Source organism: Neopsephotus bourkii, unplaced genomic scaffold (genome assembly GCF_033783945.1).
Source record: "Neopsephotus bourkii isolate Nb327-2 ecotype Australia unplaced genomic scaffold, CSIRO-AGI_Nbou_v1 NB_855, whole genome shotgun sequence".
NCBI classification, from domain to species: domain Eukaryota; kingdom Metazoa; phylum Chordata; class Aves; order Psittaciformes; family Psittacidae; genus Neopsephotus; species Neopsephotus bourkii.
Window position 1 is genome coordinate 1,135,410 of NW_026901351.1, and position 17,774 is coordinate 1,153,183.

A 17,774-nucleotide genomic window follows, 5' to 3' on the forward strand; every position below is an offset into this window, starting at 1 on the left:
TTACTTTATCTTCTTCCCTCTTTCAGTCCTAAGGAAGTGAAAGAACAATGATGTGAATTGCAGCTCTGCCAACAGCTTTAGGCTTCTGATGTGAGAATTGAAATTTCTTGGACCATCATCTGCTTTTCCCTTTTAAAGAAATTGGCTCTATTATAAAAAAAACATATTGATACTTAATCACATTGGTATATATGTGATTGCCTGCCTATATTGATGTTTCTAACTGCTGACCAAATAGGCAGTGGTTCTGAGGGTGCTTTTTGACTTTCACAAAGCATTCAGCTGAGGCTGTTGCTTTTCAGACTTGGGTGGAAAAAGTGGTAGATCTGTAGCATTCATTTTTCTGTCTTTCATCTTTGTGGTGTTAATCTGTCCCTGTGCAAAGCTGGTCATAGATTAGTATTGGGAAAAACATAGTAACAAAAAATATAAGTAAAATATACATTTCTCTTTTTTCTGCTTTTCATTTAGAGAAAAGACTAAAATGATTTCTCATTTGCTGTGTTGAATATTCTCTTGATGAATTAGCCATTTACGGTAGAAGCTTCTGGCTAGCTAACAGAAACTCTGAATAGTCAGGCTATGTATCCTTCTCAAATGCACACAAGGTTTTAAACTAGAGAATAAAATATATTCATTTCTGCTATAGAGGAAGAAGCTCCTAGCATTTCTAGCTTAAAAGTGAAAATACATAAAGGCATCAAAGAAGATGAGCATATATTTAAACAATAACATATTAGAATATTAGCATTTTTAAGTGTCATTGGCTTTAAAAGTGTCAAAATATTCAAGAGACAATAGATGTCTAATCTATAGCTAGTTATTTCTAAGGCTTACATCCTATTGAATAAAAGAAGATAAGCATCTTTCCTGTCCTTGCCTTCACAGTATCACAGTATGTTAGAGATTGAAAGGGACCTCAAAAGATCATCTAGTCCAATCCCCCTGCCGGAGCAGGAACACCTAGATAAGGTTACACAGGAACGTGTCCAGGCGGGTTTTGAATGTCTCCAGAGAAGGAGACTCCACAACCTCCCCGGGCAGCCTGTTCCAGTGTTCCGTCACCCTCACTGAGAAGAAGTTTCTTCTCAAGTTTAAGTGGAACCTCTTGTGTTCCAGTTTGTACCTATTGCCCCTTGTCCTATCATTGTTTGCCACTGAGAAGAGCCTGGCTCCATCCTCGTGGCACTCCCCCTTTATATATTCATATACACTAATAAGGTCACCCCTCAGTCTCCTCTTCTCCAAACTATAGAGACCCAGCTCCCTCAGTCTTTCCTCATAAGGGAGATGCTCCACTCCCTTAATCATCTTAGTTGCCCTGCGCTGGACTCTCTCCAGCAGGTCCCTGTCCTTCTTAAACTGAGGGGCCCAGAACTTACCCCAAGTTACTGGCATGTATTTAAAGTTAAAACTGTGAACTAAAAGGCTTAAAAAAAATAAATTAGGCTTAAAAAATATATATTAAAAGTGCATTTGATATACTCTTTTCTTTAAAAGAAAACTAACGTTTCTAATAGAAAATAGGTAACAAAAAGAAAACCCTAGGTTTTTAATAGTTAAAATCCCCCAACAAAACAACTCACCCCAAACTAAAATGTTAGTTATCCTTTAAGCATAGCGACACTAATACTGAGATTTTTCTAAGCAAGTTTTTGCCCTTGAACTGAATTATGGTGCTACTAGCATCATTTGTGTTAAGATTTTAAGGTTATCTCTAAGTATCTGGAGCAGAAGAGCAATTAGACCTGCTTTTATTTTTTTGTTCTCATATATAGAAAAACAGATAAAGGTGGTTGTGAGGAAATCAGAGTATCAAGTGAAATTTTATTATGTGTTACCAAGTTATAATTTTGTGTAGCTTTTTTTTTGTTGTTGTTGTTGTCCTGGAGTTGTTAAATACCTGCTTCTAAATTACTGAACCTCTGGAGTACATAGGCTGATTCCTGGCTTGGGAATCAAAACCTTCAAATGTCGTATTTTAGCTTGGTTGACAATTTTATTCTAATCATATGAGTATTGTGTATCAACAGCAATCTATGTTAAAAAAAAAAGTATTACTTCCGCACATTTCAAGTCTGAAATAACTTTGCGAGTCCCTGTGGTCACAAATGGTGGTCAGCTGGCCTTTAAATTGAATGCTTTGAAATTTTGTAAATACCTATGCACATTTAGCCTCCCAAGGCTAGTCTGAGCAGCAGTAACTTCATATTCCTTTTTGGTTTTTTTAATGTTTGGCTTTTTAAAGGTTACATGTTTTGATTATACTATAATTGGCACAGCCTTTAGGTTTTTATCTATTTCTTAGTAAAACCAGCATTAAGTTTATGTTTCTGTACCCTAGTGTCATAACCCGTAAACAAATTACTGCTGTTGTAACAAGGTTGAACTTTTTGTAATGGTTGATTTTTCCTTTATGCTTTCCTTATATTCTAAAGAAAACAATAAAAAAATTAACTAATAAAAATTAACTAATAAAAAATAATAAAAAAATAACTAATAAAAAAATTAACCTACTTAAGTCAAAATTTAAGTATCAGTGTAGAATTGTGAGGGAAGAAGTCACTGCATTTCTGATCTAACATTCTTTTAAAATAAATGGACCAGGAGCACATTTATTTAGATATTTATACGCTGAATTAAAACCAAAACAAAAAAGGCACCAGAAAACTCTAGCACACCAAAAAATTCACAACCCCTCAAAAACCAACAGCTTGGGTTTGACTTCAGTTTTCTTCTAGGTTTATACCTTGAGTCTGTTCTTATGTTCTGATAATACAAGGCTGGGAAACTTTATACTTAATATTTTGTCAGTTGTTTTGAGCTTCATGTGACACTGTGAAAGACCACTGTACTAGGAGAGTAAACAGTGAGAATTGTTATTTCATGACTTGCTGTGAAAAGTTTTGTAGAGGGGGTAAAAGTTTACTTGTTCTGCCTGGTATTTCTTTTTCATTTTAGGGGTTTTGTGGTTACTCTTTTATTTGGAAAAAGCAACTCAGAAAAATATCTTGAGCAGTGTGAACATTCATTTCTTCCTTGTACATCAGTTGGGATCCCTAAGGTAAGGAGAGCTTACTGTTTTTAAATTCTAGATCAGATTTTATAACTTTGAATATTAGAATGGTGTTAGAATCAGTGTTAATCTAAGGACTGTACCCATTTCCCAGGGTAAAAAGAATCTGCTTTTATGTTTTGAGTCAGCTGCAGTGTGCAAGTAAAATGCAGGATTTTTCCTTTTGGAAATACAGGCTCTTTAAGCACTATGGGACGTTTGTTTGTTTCAAATACTGTTTCTGGCTTCATTCTGAGAAATGAATTAAGATGTGATTTGCTAATATTATCTAAGAAGGAATTACTAAACCATTCCTTTACAGACTCCCTGTGTGTGTTGGGTTTTTTTTGGTGCGAGTGATAGCTTCTTCTTGCCTTTTCTTTTAAGATTGTCATGATTATTTAGGATTCTTCTGTCACTGGATCTGTAGTCTCTCCAGTTTTGATTCTTTCAGTTGTTTGTGTCAGAAAGTTGCTTGCCTGACTATGAAGTTTAAACTGTAATAAAGTTTAGATTTACAGTACTTCAGGGATGTAGAAGTTACCATCTTTGATTGTCTTTAAGACAAGCAAAAGTCTTGCAAATTCATAGATAAATGTAGAGCAGCAGTGACATCTGCCTTTCAAATTTGTAAGAGCCAAGAGGTAGAAACTAGGAATTCCTGGTTTATGAGCCAATATATCTTGGCAACTCAGAAGTTTAGGTATGTCTTGTCCTAATCCATTTGCAGTCGTCAGAATAGAAAAAACACTTTAACCCAAAGTTTTCTAGTATGTTACATTTAATCTTACAACTGTTTTTAATGCAATGTCCTGCCCTTTCTTAGCTGTCAGATCATTACAATTCATGTTGTCCGTAAAAGGGTGTGTGTGTTTAACTTTTTATCTGTAGGACATAGAAATCTATTTTGTGATTCAGCAGTATGTTTTTTAATCACAAACCTTTTTTGTCAATGGTTCATAGCTCAGTTGGTAGGTGGCCTTTTTCACTTAAGGTTCCAGTCTGTTGCGATAAACCTGGAACTTACATATAAAATGAACTATAAAGTAATATCACTGATCCAAATGAAAAATACATAGTTTGAGGCTGAAAAAGGGCAACCAGCTAACAATTCTATTCTGCTCACGAAACCTCATTTTGGGGGACTAAGGTTCTTGATGTTAGCACATTAGGTTTTTGTTGTGTTTTGGTTTGGGGTTTTTTTGTTGTTTATTTGTTTTGGGCTTTTTATGGTTTTGTTGTTTTGGGCTTTTTATGGTTTTGTTGTTTTGGGTTTTTTTCTAATCCTTGTCAGTTTAGTAGTTTGACTTCTGATTTGAGTGTGGATTATTGACAGATCACTCTTCTCAAGTGACCTGTTTTGACTAATCTCTGGATTTAAGTTCTGCAGTACAAAGGTACTTATTTTTAGTTGGCTCACCAAACAGTATTTGAAGTTATTTTCAAAGTGAAATCTGTCTTCTGCAATAGCATTTCGTATTTCTTTTTTGCCACTGTATTAAAAGAACATTAAGTAGTGCAGCAGAGCTTTTCAGTAGCAGTGCAAGAAAAAAGCAGTCCTAGCCAAAACCAAATATATAGTTTGCTTGGAATTCCTTTCTGCCATTTCTGCATTAAATGTCTGCTGAGTTACCTTTATTGGAAAGTAATATTTTTAACTTGTTTTTTTTTTCATGTTTAAAACCCTTGTGGCCCTAAGTGGTCTTGAACAGCAAATATTTTTTCGAGTGGCTGGTGTATATGTTATCCTTCTTCCATGATCCAAGTATGAACTGAATTTTCCTTACTATGAAATTATTTTGTGATACTGTTTTTTGAGAAGTAATCTGATAAGGTAGGTTCTTTTTAAGAAGCTCTTTCCCCCACAGGCAGTCAGAATTTTATTGATTGTAGGGGTTTTGGTTATTTGGGGATTTTTTAGGCTAAGATGATGTCCAAATACTTGATTTTAAGGAAATCAGTTATAAGTTTGAACACCGAAGTTGTGGATAGAAATATTGCATAGAATGTACTGGACTGTAAATTGCACCATAGGATTTGGTGCCACTTATTATACTTATTGGTGAATATAAAATAAGTGTGTCACGGCAAGGAGAAACAGTTATGTTAAGCTTGATGGCAGAATAAATACTTTTTTTTGTGTCTGTTTTATGCATCTTTTGTGGCAGGGGTGTACTTGATGATACCATAAAGTGCTGGCTCTATAAAATACAGTTGTCTGCAGTTTTATAATAGAAATGTTGAATGGAAGGCAAATTTAGAGCCTTCTAAACTGCTTACTGCAATGCTATTTTCAATTAAAGTTATAGATTCAGCCAGACTTTAACAGAAGTGTGGAATGTTCAGTTGTTATAATTAATGTCTCTTATACTTCATCCAAAAGACACAGAGTTTCTGCAGGCCAAGGGTACATTATTGCCAAATCACTGTAGGATAACAATAACTTAGAAGTACTAGTCACATGTTTTAGACTGACTGGTCTCTGAATCTCTTTATTTTGAGTCAGTTGGTCATGTACTATGTTACAGATTTGATACAGACGTTTAAGTCCTCTTTGTCTTGTGCATTCATGAAATCTGCGCCTGCAAGTATGCAATTTGGGAAATAGTGGCAGAGTCCAAATGAGGCATTTTTCATATCTAACAGTTATCAAGCATAGTTTCAAGAAAGTACTTTAAACATATCTGCTAGTGCTTTTTGTTTTGCAGCTGGGTTTTCTTGTGTGTTTCCAAATGTGGCCTTATGTATGCAGTTCTCAAATGGCAAAGAATATTTCAATTTAACAATTGTAAAATTTTACAATTTAGTCTCTTCTCGCAATTTTTTGGCAATTTGAACTTTACTGTGCTTAGTATAAATATTGAAACATGCCATTGTGTATTGTTTTGGTAATTTTAATGCTGTCAAGACAAAATGTTTTGTTGATTCTTTAGTATATAACTGGGAGTATTGTTTGAATGAGTCAACATTATTCATATTGAAGTAGTGAACTGTCCCCTTGTCTTGAAAGTTTAAAAATATCCATATTTTTCCAACATAAAACTACTTTTGCATTGGGATACAAAACTGGTTAAGTAGAAGGAAGAGGAATGTTTTCTGGCCTCAGGTATTTCACTACCATTCACTGTTAACAGGTTTGAATGAGAGCTACTTAGGGAAAGCCATGTAGAATAGAAATACTGGCCATATGGCTTATAATTTTTTCATTTATGGTTTTTGACAGTTCTTCTGTATTTCCAGTGTAGTCATAACTTTCTCCCTATATCAAACAATAATATAGCTTGATTTATTTTGAATAATAGTGCAACTTGTTGGGTCATTATTTCTGTGAAAATAAAGGGATTTATTGCAGATTTCTTCTTAAGTTTGAGATTGACACTGCATTAATCCACTCAGAGAAGCACTGATAAAGGATATTTTTCAGTATGTCACCTGCTAAGTCTGCTCTGATGAAGTTGTTATTGGAGTTAACTGCTCTGAGTTGCACATCCTGCTGTAAGAGAATTTTTTACCCCCCATCAATTATATTTTAAAGACTCATTGCCAAGTAGTGATGGTACAAAAGAGTAATTTTTCTTCTGGCATATTCAGTAAACTGAAATGGATGAAGAAATAGAGAGGCAAAAACCCTAAACAGCTGAAGAATTGCGTTATTTCCTTCTGATCTAGTATTTTAGCAAGCTTGCTCCTTTACAGTAAACATGTAAGAAGTAGGTTTTCAGGTTAGTTCCTCACCATTATTTACTGTATAGTGATATTGTTGCTCAGAGAGGTGGTAGATGTGCCATCCCTGGAAACATTCGAGATGGTATTGGACGGGACTCTCAGCAACCTGATCTAATTGATGATGTCCTTGCTCATTGCATTGGGTTGGACCAGATGATTTTTAATTATCTCTTCCAACCCAAACCATTCTGTGATGCTATGATTATATCTTTACTACTCTCTACATTTTATGTTGTCATAAAGTCATTACTGGAAGTGTGTACATATGTATATATCATGAACAGTAGAGCTGATTCTTATAGATAAAACCTGTAGAGTTACATTTCCTAATCTCTTTCAAGTGCATAGAAGAAATGAAACGCGAAGCCAGACCAATTAAGATTGACAGAAGACTGACGGGCGCGAATATAATTGATGAGCCTTTGCAGCAGGTAAGTTTGGTTTGTTTTGTTTGTTTTTGGTTTTCTTTGTTTGTTTGTTCTGTTGTTGTTTTTTTTTCCCCACAAGTAGTTACTGTGTGGTATCTAAGTACTTGAGACACAAATACAAGTTGAGAAATTCTGTTATATTTAAGAGTATTATGTGAGTTGCATTGTTTCACTCACAATTTCATAAGGGTAGGGGTTGTAGGTTCACTGTGTTTTAAAATGGTTGCTGTTGTATAAGCTATTTTTTGTTGTCTTGTGTTCATTAGTTCATTTTTTTCCTTTCTGATTTCAGGTAATTCAGTTTTCTCTGAGAGACTATGTGCAGTATTGGTATTACACGCTAAGTGATGATGAATCGTTCCTTCTGGAAATCAGGCAGGCTCTTCAGTATGCACTTGTTCAGTTTTCTGCCAGGTAAGATTATCTGTATTTATGTCAATACACTGCGTAAACAAGTGGACACATACCTCTGTGGGATGTATGGTAGTAGATAAATGATTGAGTTTATCTATTAGCTAGTTCAGAGCATTTTATAGAGCATGTAAATTTTTAAGATCATAATCTAAGAATTGCAGTCTTCTGCTCGTCCCTTAAAGAATCAATAGAGATGATCCTTGTGGTCACGGTCTTTTCCAAAATGGCCTTTTCAGAATTTAGGTAAGTGTCTAAAATTACTGAGTAGCTTTTTTTTTTCCGTGCAACTTAAGCATGGAGTTGCAGGAATCTTCACCTTTTTATATGCAGGTCTATTTCATAAACGGCAGGTCTATTCCAAAGGTAAGTCAATAAGTCAAATAAGCCTTTCATTCAAACATCTGTGTCAGCTCTGATAACTTTTTTAAAGTGACATTACTCCTCAATATATAAAAATGATAAGTATTTTTAAAGGAATTGTAGTCTGGGGAACAAAATGATATGACATGTATGTAAACAATTTTTTTTCAATGAGGGTTGATTCAGAAGAAATGAATAGTTTGTTAATTGTCCAGTGTTTTTTCTGGTATTTAAGTAAGTAGTAGGAAGTCAGGAAATTCATCTGGGAAATTATTTATCATCTTTAATATGGCTTATTTCTCAGGCCAAGTACTACATGCCTTTTTATCTGTCTACACATTTGTTAGGTTTGATTTCAGGTATTCATCCACTGTGCTGACCGTTGTCAGTTTTCTTTTCAGAAGTGTTTGTGGGTCACCTAAATGTAATAAACTTAGCAATTTTGACAAGTTGCTGTTCCTCCCTCTGTTAATTGAAAACATAAATCAGTGTGCTTTCCTGGCAAGGTCTGAAACGGAGAGCTAGGTTTAAGCTTGAGAAAATTTATTATAATAAAATCTTATTGATTGAGAAAAAAATGGAAAACCTAGGAAATAGTGTTGGAAATAGTGAAAACTAGGCTAAATAAAATGCACATTGCAGCAAGCAATCCAGTGCTTGCATGAAATGGACCTGGCTTCAGTGTTTTTGTCCATTTGGCAGTTAGTTACTTCATTGAACAGGATCAAACACTGGGTTTGTGTCAAAGCAGGTCAAGTTATAGCAAATTTGGTTTTATTTTTTTCCCATACAGCACTATAGCTCTTAAAAAATAGCTACTAGTTCTGTGCAGTTGTGTTGTTCTATACAATGGGTTTCACAGGGCTTTAGCAGTCGCTGTTATTAAGAAAAAAATGAGGTAGTGCAATGACTGTAGTTGGATATAGCTGTAGTAGTCTTAGTACCATCATCTGGGTATATTTCATATACTCAGTGAGCTTCTGGAGAGAATGAATGGAGTGGGATATTGTGGGGTTTTTGTTTGTGTTTGTTTTCCTCGTTGTTAGTTGCACCTTTGGGAGATTGATGTAATGCTGCCACCTAGTGCTGTTGTTTGTTTTGTTGTTTATGTGGATGGTTTTGATTGCCCCTTGGGACATCTCTGCTTCTTATTTCCACATCTACATTTTGCAGTAGGCTTCCCTCTCTTCCAGAGCTCCTTATCCCATTCTCTCTCTTTATGGGAAGAAAGAGCAAGTGAGGGAAAGAACACAGAAAAGGAAGTGTTGTAGGAGGATGAGGATTCTGCTATAACAAAGTAGAGGGAAGTCAGGTGGAGTATTCAGTGGAATCCTTAATGCAGAGTAAAGCCATTAGTAACATCAAGCTTTGTTAGCTGGCTAGTAAGGCATGAATATCATTGGAATTTCTCTGCATCTCTACTTCATACCACTGAGGAAATAGTTATATGAAAATCTAACTGTGACTATTTTCAGACAACTAACCTGTTGAATCATAGAATCATAGAATAGTAGGGTTGGAAAGGACCTTAAGATCATCTAGTTCCAACCCCCCTGCCATGGGCAGGGGCACCTTTCTCTAAACCATATCACCCAACGCCTTGTCCAACCTGGCCTTGAATACTGCCAGGGATGGAGCATTCACAACCTCCCTGGGCAACCCATTCCAGTGTCTCACTGCCCTAACAGGAAAGAATTTCCTCATATCCAATCTAAACTTCCCCTGTTTAAGTTTTAACCCATTACCCCTTGTCCTGTCACTACAGTCCCTAGTGAAGAGTCCATCCCCAGAATCCGTATAAGCCTCCTTTCAGATACTGGAAGGCTGCTATGAGGTCTCCACGCAGCCTTCTCTTCTCCAGGCTGAACAGCCCCAACTTTCTCAGCCTGTCTTCATACGGGAGGTGCTCCAGTCTCTTGATCATCCTCGTGGCCCTTCTCTGGACTTGTTCCAACAGATCCATGTCCTTTTTATGTTAAGGACACCAGAACTGCACACAATACTCCAGGTGAGGTCTCACAAGAGCAGAGTAGAGGGGCAGGATCACCTCCTTTGACCTGCTGGTCACACTCCTTTTGATGCAGCCCAGGATACGGTTGGGTTTCTGGGCTGCAAGCGCACACTGAAGCTGGCTCATGTTTATTTTCTCATCAACCAACACCCTCAAGTCCTTCTCCACAGGACTGCTCTGAACCTCTTCTCTGCCCAACCTGTAGCTGTGCCTGGGATTGCTCCGACCCAGGTGTAGGACCTTGCACTTGGCATGGTTAAACTTCATGAGGTTGGCATCAGCCCACCTCACAAGCATGTCAAGGTCCCTCTGGATGGCATTCCTTCCCTCCAGCATATCAACCAAACTACACAGCTTGGTGTCATCGGCAACCTTGCTGAGGGCACACTCAATCCCACTGTCCACGTCAGCCACCAAGGTGTTAAACAAGCCCGGTCCCAACACTGATCCCTGAGGGACACCACTCTTAACTGGTCTCCAGTCGGACATTGAGCCATTGACCACAACTCTTTGTGTGCGTCCGTGTAGCCTGTTCTTTATCCAATGAGTGGTCCATTCATCAAATTGATGTCTCTCCAATTTAGAGAGAAGAATGTGTGCATTGTTGGAGATTCACAAAAATTACCCCTTACACAAGTTTGTGGAACCAGTTGTTGATAATACTAGGTCTCTTGTAGTTTCATTAGAAACATATGGTTTTTTACAGTCATATGTACTGCAAATTCAGAAGAAAATTATTTTGTTTCGGTGCCTTCCAAAACAATAGGAAGTACAGTTGAAAAAGAACTGGGGAGTATTATAGTTTTAGGTTGTAGACTGTTTACATCAAGATTTTTCACAGATGAAGTAGCACACCATTCCAGATACTAAAGTTGACCTTAAAAGTAACTCAAGCATAAATATTAATATGGTGTGAGAGTGGTATTTTACAATATTTGATTTGTTTTGAGTGGATAGGCAATTGGGAAACAGATATATTTATTTGCTTTTCTGTGTTTACTATCTGTGGTTCTTGGCAGGGTGGAAGGACAAGTAGAAATTTATTATTCTCTGTTTTCAGGATAAATTAATTTTCATGTATGTCCTTTTCCAATAGGTCAAAGGAAACAGACTGGCAGCCTTATTTCACTACACGACTTGTTGATGACTTTGGCACTCATCTTCGAGTTTTCAGAAAAGCTCAGCAAAGAATAGCAGAGAAAGGCGATCAGATGAAAGGTAACATAATGGTGTAAAGATGTTTTTTATTTGAGTCTGAGTAGGGAGGTGTCGTACATGTATGAAATACAGTTAGCTTTGTAATTCAAGTTTACTCTCAAGTTTCTAATATTTACAAAAAAGTATGTTTCTTTTTATTTTCTTTTGTATAGATCAAGCTGAGGAACTTGTAGATACATTCTTTGAGGTTGAAGTGGAAATAGAAAAAGAAGTCTGTCGTGATCTAGTCTGCACTTCTCCCAAAGATGAAGAAGGTCTCTCAATATTATCTTCTGTAGTTACTTTTAGTACAGCAGACTAAATGAAAACACTTAACAGTTGTGCTCACAATATGAGATATATTGAAGTCTTAATATGTGACTTTCAAAGTGTGATTATCTCCTTTACATGTAAGTTTTATATTTCCTAATTTATGTTTTCTTATTTGTACATATTAATGCTATGAATTATAAAGAGGTATGTATGTATGTAGCTACTCTTCATTGGGAAAATTTTAAGATAGAAATATGTTAGAGATAAATATGATAGAAATATGCCTGAGAGGCAGTGGATGGCTTTGTGTATTCTCACTGCCTTTTGTTAAATCTGCCTTCCTTATCACTACTCTGTAGTCTTCATTTAAAAATATGAGTTATCTTTTTGGGCAAAGTGTGAAGGAAGGAAAGAATCATCTCCATCTGTTAAATAAGATAAATACACTGGAGTTAGTTTTTGCTTTTTGGAGTTGGGTTTTCTTTTGCCTAGGTTTTGAGACCAAGACCTGTCTCAGATCAACATCAGTGCAGTTTATATTCAGTCTGAAAGCTGTTACTGTAATACTTGGACTTTAAGAATATATATGACTGTATATTGACTGTATATTTGAATTTAATTTTAAGGATTTATCTGTCGGTTTTTATGATATCAGATAAGATGTGAAATAACATAATACAACATTGTGCTGAGTGTTTCTTGTTCTCCCTCCCTAGGATTCCTAAGGGATCTGTGTGAGGTTTTACTGTATATATTGCTACCTCCTGGAGACTTCCAGAACAAGATCATGCGATACTTTGTCAGGGTACGTTCCAATTCTTTGGTTTATTGTCATAAAAAAAAAAAAATCTGAACTGCTTTTCTTAGTTTGTAAAATTGATCTAATAGTAGGTTATTTTAAATGCAGTACACTCTTGATACACACTGAATATCAGTGAAGTGTTTGTGAAATGTTCTTGAAGTTCCTTTTACCTTTAGCAACATTAAAGAAGCTTAATAAAATGGATGTTGTTTTTCTTGAAGTATTAATGTTACCTATTGTTACTTGGAATGGGATTTGCTAGTGCCTACTGAATGTTTTAATGATTTTTTGTTTAGTTTCTACACAGGCTACATTGTTGCAGTTATGTTAGCTTTCTGACTAAGTGTATAAAATGAGTTGTTATATTTTGTTTTTCAGGAAATCCTCTCCCGAGGAATTCTTCTTCCATTAATAAACCAGCTCAGTGATCCTGATTATATTAATCAGTATGTCATATGGATGGTAAGATTTATAATGTTTAAAATGAGGGATATTTCCAGACTATTTTCATATAGAGCTTTACTTGTGTTCCCTGTAATCATGGCAGATAGACATCTGGTAGAAAAGTTATCAGTGGATATATCAGCTGGGATGGTGAACTTACGGCTGCTATGTTAAAATATATCTATATATTGTTATAAAAAATATATATGTACGTACACACACATATTCACACTATGTCTGTATTATCTGTATATGGTTGTGGTGGTTAGGCAGAAGTTGCCTGGCTAAGGACAGATAAATGACAGTGTAAAGCTGAGTCTCCTGTTGGGTTTACTTAGCTGTTCAGGAAGTGTGGCAGTAACTGTGGAAGTTTTTTTTGTTTGACTATTTTTACCAAGTGTCCTTTAAAGCTTAAGAGGCCTACAGAATGACAAGTAGTTTTCTTCTGCTAAGGAATCTCAGGGTAATTGGTTGAGGGGTATTTGTGGAAACAATAAATTAACTGAGTGGGAAGAAATTAAGTCTTGACTTTGATATCTCTCCAGTGCACCTGCAACCCCCTACTCCAACATTTAGAAGTAGTACTGTAAAGTAAAATTAACATAAATAGAATATTCACACTTTTTAATTCATGTTCCTGATTTTTTGCAGAGCAAGTTATAACTTAGTTTATTATCCCCTATAGGTCAGAATCAAGTATATCTCCCCCCCCCCACCAGTTCTCTCTACCTTTATTCGTATATTTTAGTCTTGCAGAGTGTGTTCAATTACTGCGCTGAAAACCAAAGCATATGAAACTATGCTGAAATTTGGATTTCGATGTAAAAGTTCTTATGTATGGAATGAATTGAGGTGCATGTGTATAATGTTCCTTTCATTCCAGCCACTTCAATTTCATGTAAAAGTTTGCATGCTGCTTTTCTGCAGCAGCCTAGCTTTAATAAGAACAAATACCGCTGCTCATATGGACTAAGCTTTTCAATTTTTGTTTCCCCTTTCCTCCTACGCGTGTTCTTTATTTGTAACTTAGCCTCATTCTTTCTTTATGGAGCACTGCCCCCAGCTGCATCCTAAGATAGAATTCTGAGGTTTTTATAAAGTTTTCTGTTATGGTGGTGATGTCCCCAATACTAATTTTCATAATTGCTTTCTGAGGCACAGAAGTAAATGTGCTGGGGGAAAGATAAGGCAGAATTAATGCTTTCAAAAAATTATTAGAAGTCTTACAAAATGAAGATTGCAGTAGAAATTAAGGTCGGTAGAGATGACTGAGATAAATTCTAGCTTCTTTTGGAATCTGTGACATAAAATCAGATTTGAATGAAAATACTCAGTTTCTGAAAGGAAGAAGTTTAATTCCATGTTTCTAGGCGCACTATAGTTTGATACTAATTATCTTGCAGTAAAATTAAAAGTTAATCTAAACTTGTCTCCCTTCAGTGTGAAATTCAAGTTTCTACAAAACGTTTGAGTTTCAAGTATTGCTTATACTATTCAAAATCTAGTAAGATTTTCCATTAGATTAAATCAAAGGTATCCAGTCTTCATTCTTCGTGCTCTGTGCCACTTGTGTCAGTGCAGTTCTGCAGTACAGACCAAGAACTGCATTTTCATAGCAAAACAAATGTTTATAAAAGATGTGGGTAACGTGACTTTTTGTGGCTTTGGATGATAAAAGGCAGTACTAGAACTCAACCGTCTGCGCTTGCATGTAGATACTATAAAGCTTCCAGCCTTTCCCTGATCTCCACATTGCATTCACAACACAGTTTCCAGTGATCCTGGTGGCACAGCAGGCTTCCTCAACCTGCACAAATTCCTTTGAGTCTCTTGAGCAGGTTCCATCTATGCCAATAGTGGAAAAACAGTACGTATTGAGATACCCTTTGTCAATACTATTAAGCTACCTGAATTACGGTGTCAGAGAGGATATTTATTAATCCAGTAATTTCCTTTTTTATTTTCCTTTTTTTTTTTTCCCCCAGTAGGTTATGATTACATTGTAGAATGTTTTCGTTCTTTTTGTAATTCTGTATCTTAAGAAGCCATTACACTGGGACATGTACACTTGCAGGGGACCTTGGCAAAGCTGGAACCTTTTCAGTGGTCTCACCAGTTTCTGCCTGCTTAGCTAAGGAGGTGGGTAATAGCAGAAGAAGTTTGATGGGGTTTTGGACAAGATCATCAAGTAGGCTGATGGATTTCCATGGGTCTTTGTACTTGAAAACGGAAAATAATGGCATGAAATAGGTTTTGACTGCAAATGCTGCTTCTTCCTCAGTCTGTGTAAAATTTTATTGCCAAAAAGAAGGTTTAGAAGTAGCAAAGTGTTTTCAAAATGATGCTTCACAGTGCTGTATCAGAATAATTCACTTAATGAAAAATCATGTCCTGCTTTTAGTTGTATTACATTATTTATACAAAAACTTTCTGTTTCAGATTCGTGATTCCAACTGTAACTATGAGGCCTTTATGAATATTATTAAATTAAGTGATAATATAGGAGAGTTGGAAGCAGTGAAAGATAAAGCAAGTGAAGAACTTCAGTATCTTCGATCTCTAGATACAGCTGGAGATGGTTAGTGCTATATTTTACAAAATATGAAATGCAGATGCCAACATGATTTTGTGCTTATTGGGTTGGGGTTTTGGGTGTTGTTTGGTTTTGGTTTTGTTTGTTTTGTTTGTTTGTTTTCTTTTTAATATATAGACTAACTGGTTAAGTATGTATACTTTCCATTCAATTGAAAGTTGCCTGACTGGTGGTTTTGAATTTCAGTAATACTTTAGTATTGGTAGTCAGTTAACAGTTAATCCAGAAAAGGAAAAAGAATAATATTTATTCTTGTTCACTTTTATCAGTAAGGTATTAAAACTGAAAAAAAATCCTCTTATTTTCAAAGCCAGTGTGCTTTATATGTGGTGTTTCACTTTTTGTATGGTATTTTTACAGCATTTCAAAAAAAGAGTTTATTTACTCATCTGCATTGCTTAATCCTCTTTGTTTTTTTCTTTCAGATATCAACACTATAAAAAATCAAATAAACAGTTTATTATATGTTATTAAAGTATGTGATTCAAGAATTCAGAGGTTGCAGTCAGGAAAAGTAAGTGTTTCCGAATTTTTTAGTTCCAAAAGAGTAAAGTTTCAAGTGACTTGCAATTTCAGTCTAGTTTTTAATTCTTGGATTTTGAAACACAACTTGAAGCATGCATTTATATCCAATGTATTATAAAACTATGTATATATATATATATATATATATATATATATATAAAACCCTGTAGTTAGTGTGGTATTTGCAGTTTAAGTACCGAAAAAAAATTCTAGAGGTTAAAAAATTTAGAGTTTTTTTGATTCTGGCTTAGGTAGTTTAAATATATCAGTACATCTTAAACTATTCTTACCCTCTCGGTACAGGAGTTACACCAAAATGTTACATAGGTGCAAAGCATCTTTGTATTTATACACCTAGATTCTGTTGTTTTTTTGCTGCTCCAGTGCATATCTTGTGGGCTTCAAGCTTATTACTTTTTGGCAGAGCTCTCTCTTCTTGCTGATAAAGGTACCTCTCACTGATTATTTCACAACACATTGTAGACTCAATGTATTGCCTTCTAATTAGACATATTTACCTATTTTGTTCAATGAAAAGTCTAAGGCAAACTGGAATTTAAGTTAGTGAACCTCATTTTGCTTTCTTATTTTATATATTGTTTCATATTTTAAGGTTGCCAAAGTCCGTATGTTTCACTTTGTTTGGTTTCTTGACTCTATTAATTGGATCTACATGTGGCTCCAAGATAATGTTAATCTGGTGCATATTGACTGTTAACATGATTAAGTTTTCTACAACTGGACCCAGAATCATTACTGTAGCACAATGTTACATTAATGGAAGAAAGTTGGGCAGAGATTAAGTTATGGTGACCTGTACTCCATTAAATACTGAAATTAGTTCATCCTGTTAATTCGTTTTCACACTACTGTTACTGTTGAAGGATTTCTAGTTAATTTGACCTGTATAGTATTACATGAACAGTAATGTTTAAAACCAGTTTCCTATTTAGCAGAAATAATCCATGTTGACAGCAAATAGTTACGATAACATGACCTTACGATCTTGATCTTCACTTACTAGTGGTCATGAAAATAACCATTAAGAGGCCGCTTTATTATCTATATTGTAAATTATTTTTTATTACATCTGCCTTGTGGTAAGTAGAAGTTTTAAAAGATAATTAAAAAAAAAAAAGCTTATGAACCCACTGAACTGTGTCTTACAGGAAATAGATACTGTGAAGCTGGCAGCAAACTTTGGGAAACTTTGCACAGTCCCTCTGGACCATATTCTGGTAGACAATGTTGCACTACAATTTTTTATGGGTAAGTGGTAATTTCTATGATTTATATTATTTGTAAAGAATATGCTAACCCACAGGATTGTTCACTCAAAGTCACTAAATACAGATGTGTGAGAGCTGAATGTGCATAAGCCCCTTGCCAGAAGGAACCGAAACATTTTTTGCAAATCAATCTATAGTAACTGTTCAGAACACCGTAATACTTAAAAGAACTTGTTTCAAACTTGTTTGGCTACTGATCTCCCTGTAAGACTGTTCTTGCAATGTTTCGTGGTCTGTCACTTCAAGTTTTGTTCTATTTAGGACAGAATCTTTGCAAGAATTGCTTATAAGTTTATAATTGAAATGACCGAAACTTACCACAGTCACTAACCTTTTGCTGGTCTCACTGAAACTATTGGAACTAATGGTTATAGATGCTAGATCGAAGCTTAGAAGATTGTAAGGCTACTGAAGGTTGTCTATTTGAGAAGCTAAAATACAGCATTAATTTATGTACTACTTTAGGTTTATCCTATAATCAAGAAATTGATAGATGGATTAAAGTTGTAGAATTAATTTTTAATACTTTCTAATGTTTGATTATCTTCTGTGCATTAATTGGGCTGCTGATGTCGTTACCAAGAATATCTGTCAGATTTGGTGGTGGTGATAATCCTTTTAATGCAATAGAGGAAAATACAGTACAGCGTAGAGGAA

At 35.4% G+C, this 17,774-nt stretch overlaps 1 protein-coding gene across 9 annotated transcripts in view; it reads left to right on the plus strand.

Annotated features, from left to right (window-relative positions):
* The window catches only part of SNX13 (sorting nexin 13), a 73,009-nt gene that overhangs the window by 28,101 nt on the left and 27,134 nt on the right, over positions 1-17,774 (plus strand). For 8 of the 9 annotated variants that reach the window (XR_009725921.1, XR_009725918.1, XR_009725919.1 and 5 more), the window contains 10 exons: positions 2,962-3,064; positions 7,123-7,212; positions 7,502-7,623; positions 11,091-11,212; positions 11,365-11,466; positions 12,181-12,269; positions 12,645-12,728; positions 15,150-15,288; positions 15,729-15,817; positions 16,998-17,097. Coding sequence is in view for 5 of the 9 variants with exons in the window: in XM_061356445.1 (XP_061212429.1) it covers positions 2,962-3,064; positions 7,123-7,212; positions 7,502-7,623; positions 11,091-11,212; positions 11,365-11,466; positions 12,181-12,269; positions 12,645-12,728; positions 15,150-15,288; positions 15,729-15,817; positions 16,998-17,097 (1,040 nt within the window). In the remaining 4 variants the exon portion in view is untranslated. The remainder of the gene's footprint in view (positions 1-2,961; positions 3,065-7,122; positions 7,213-7,501; positions 7,624-11,090; positions 11,213-11,364; positions 11,467-12,180; positions 12,270-12,644; positions 12,729-15,149; positions 15,289-15,728; positions 15,818-16,997; positions 17,098-17,774) is intronic. The other variant, XM_061356443.1, reaches the window with a different exon arrangement.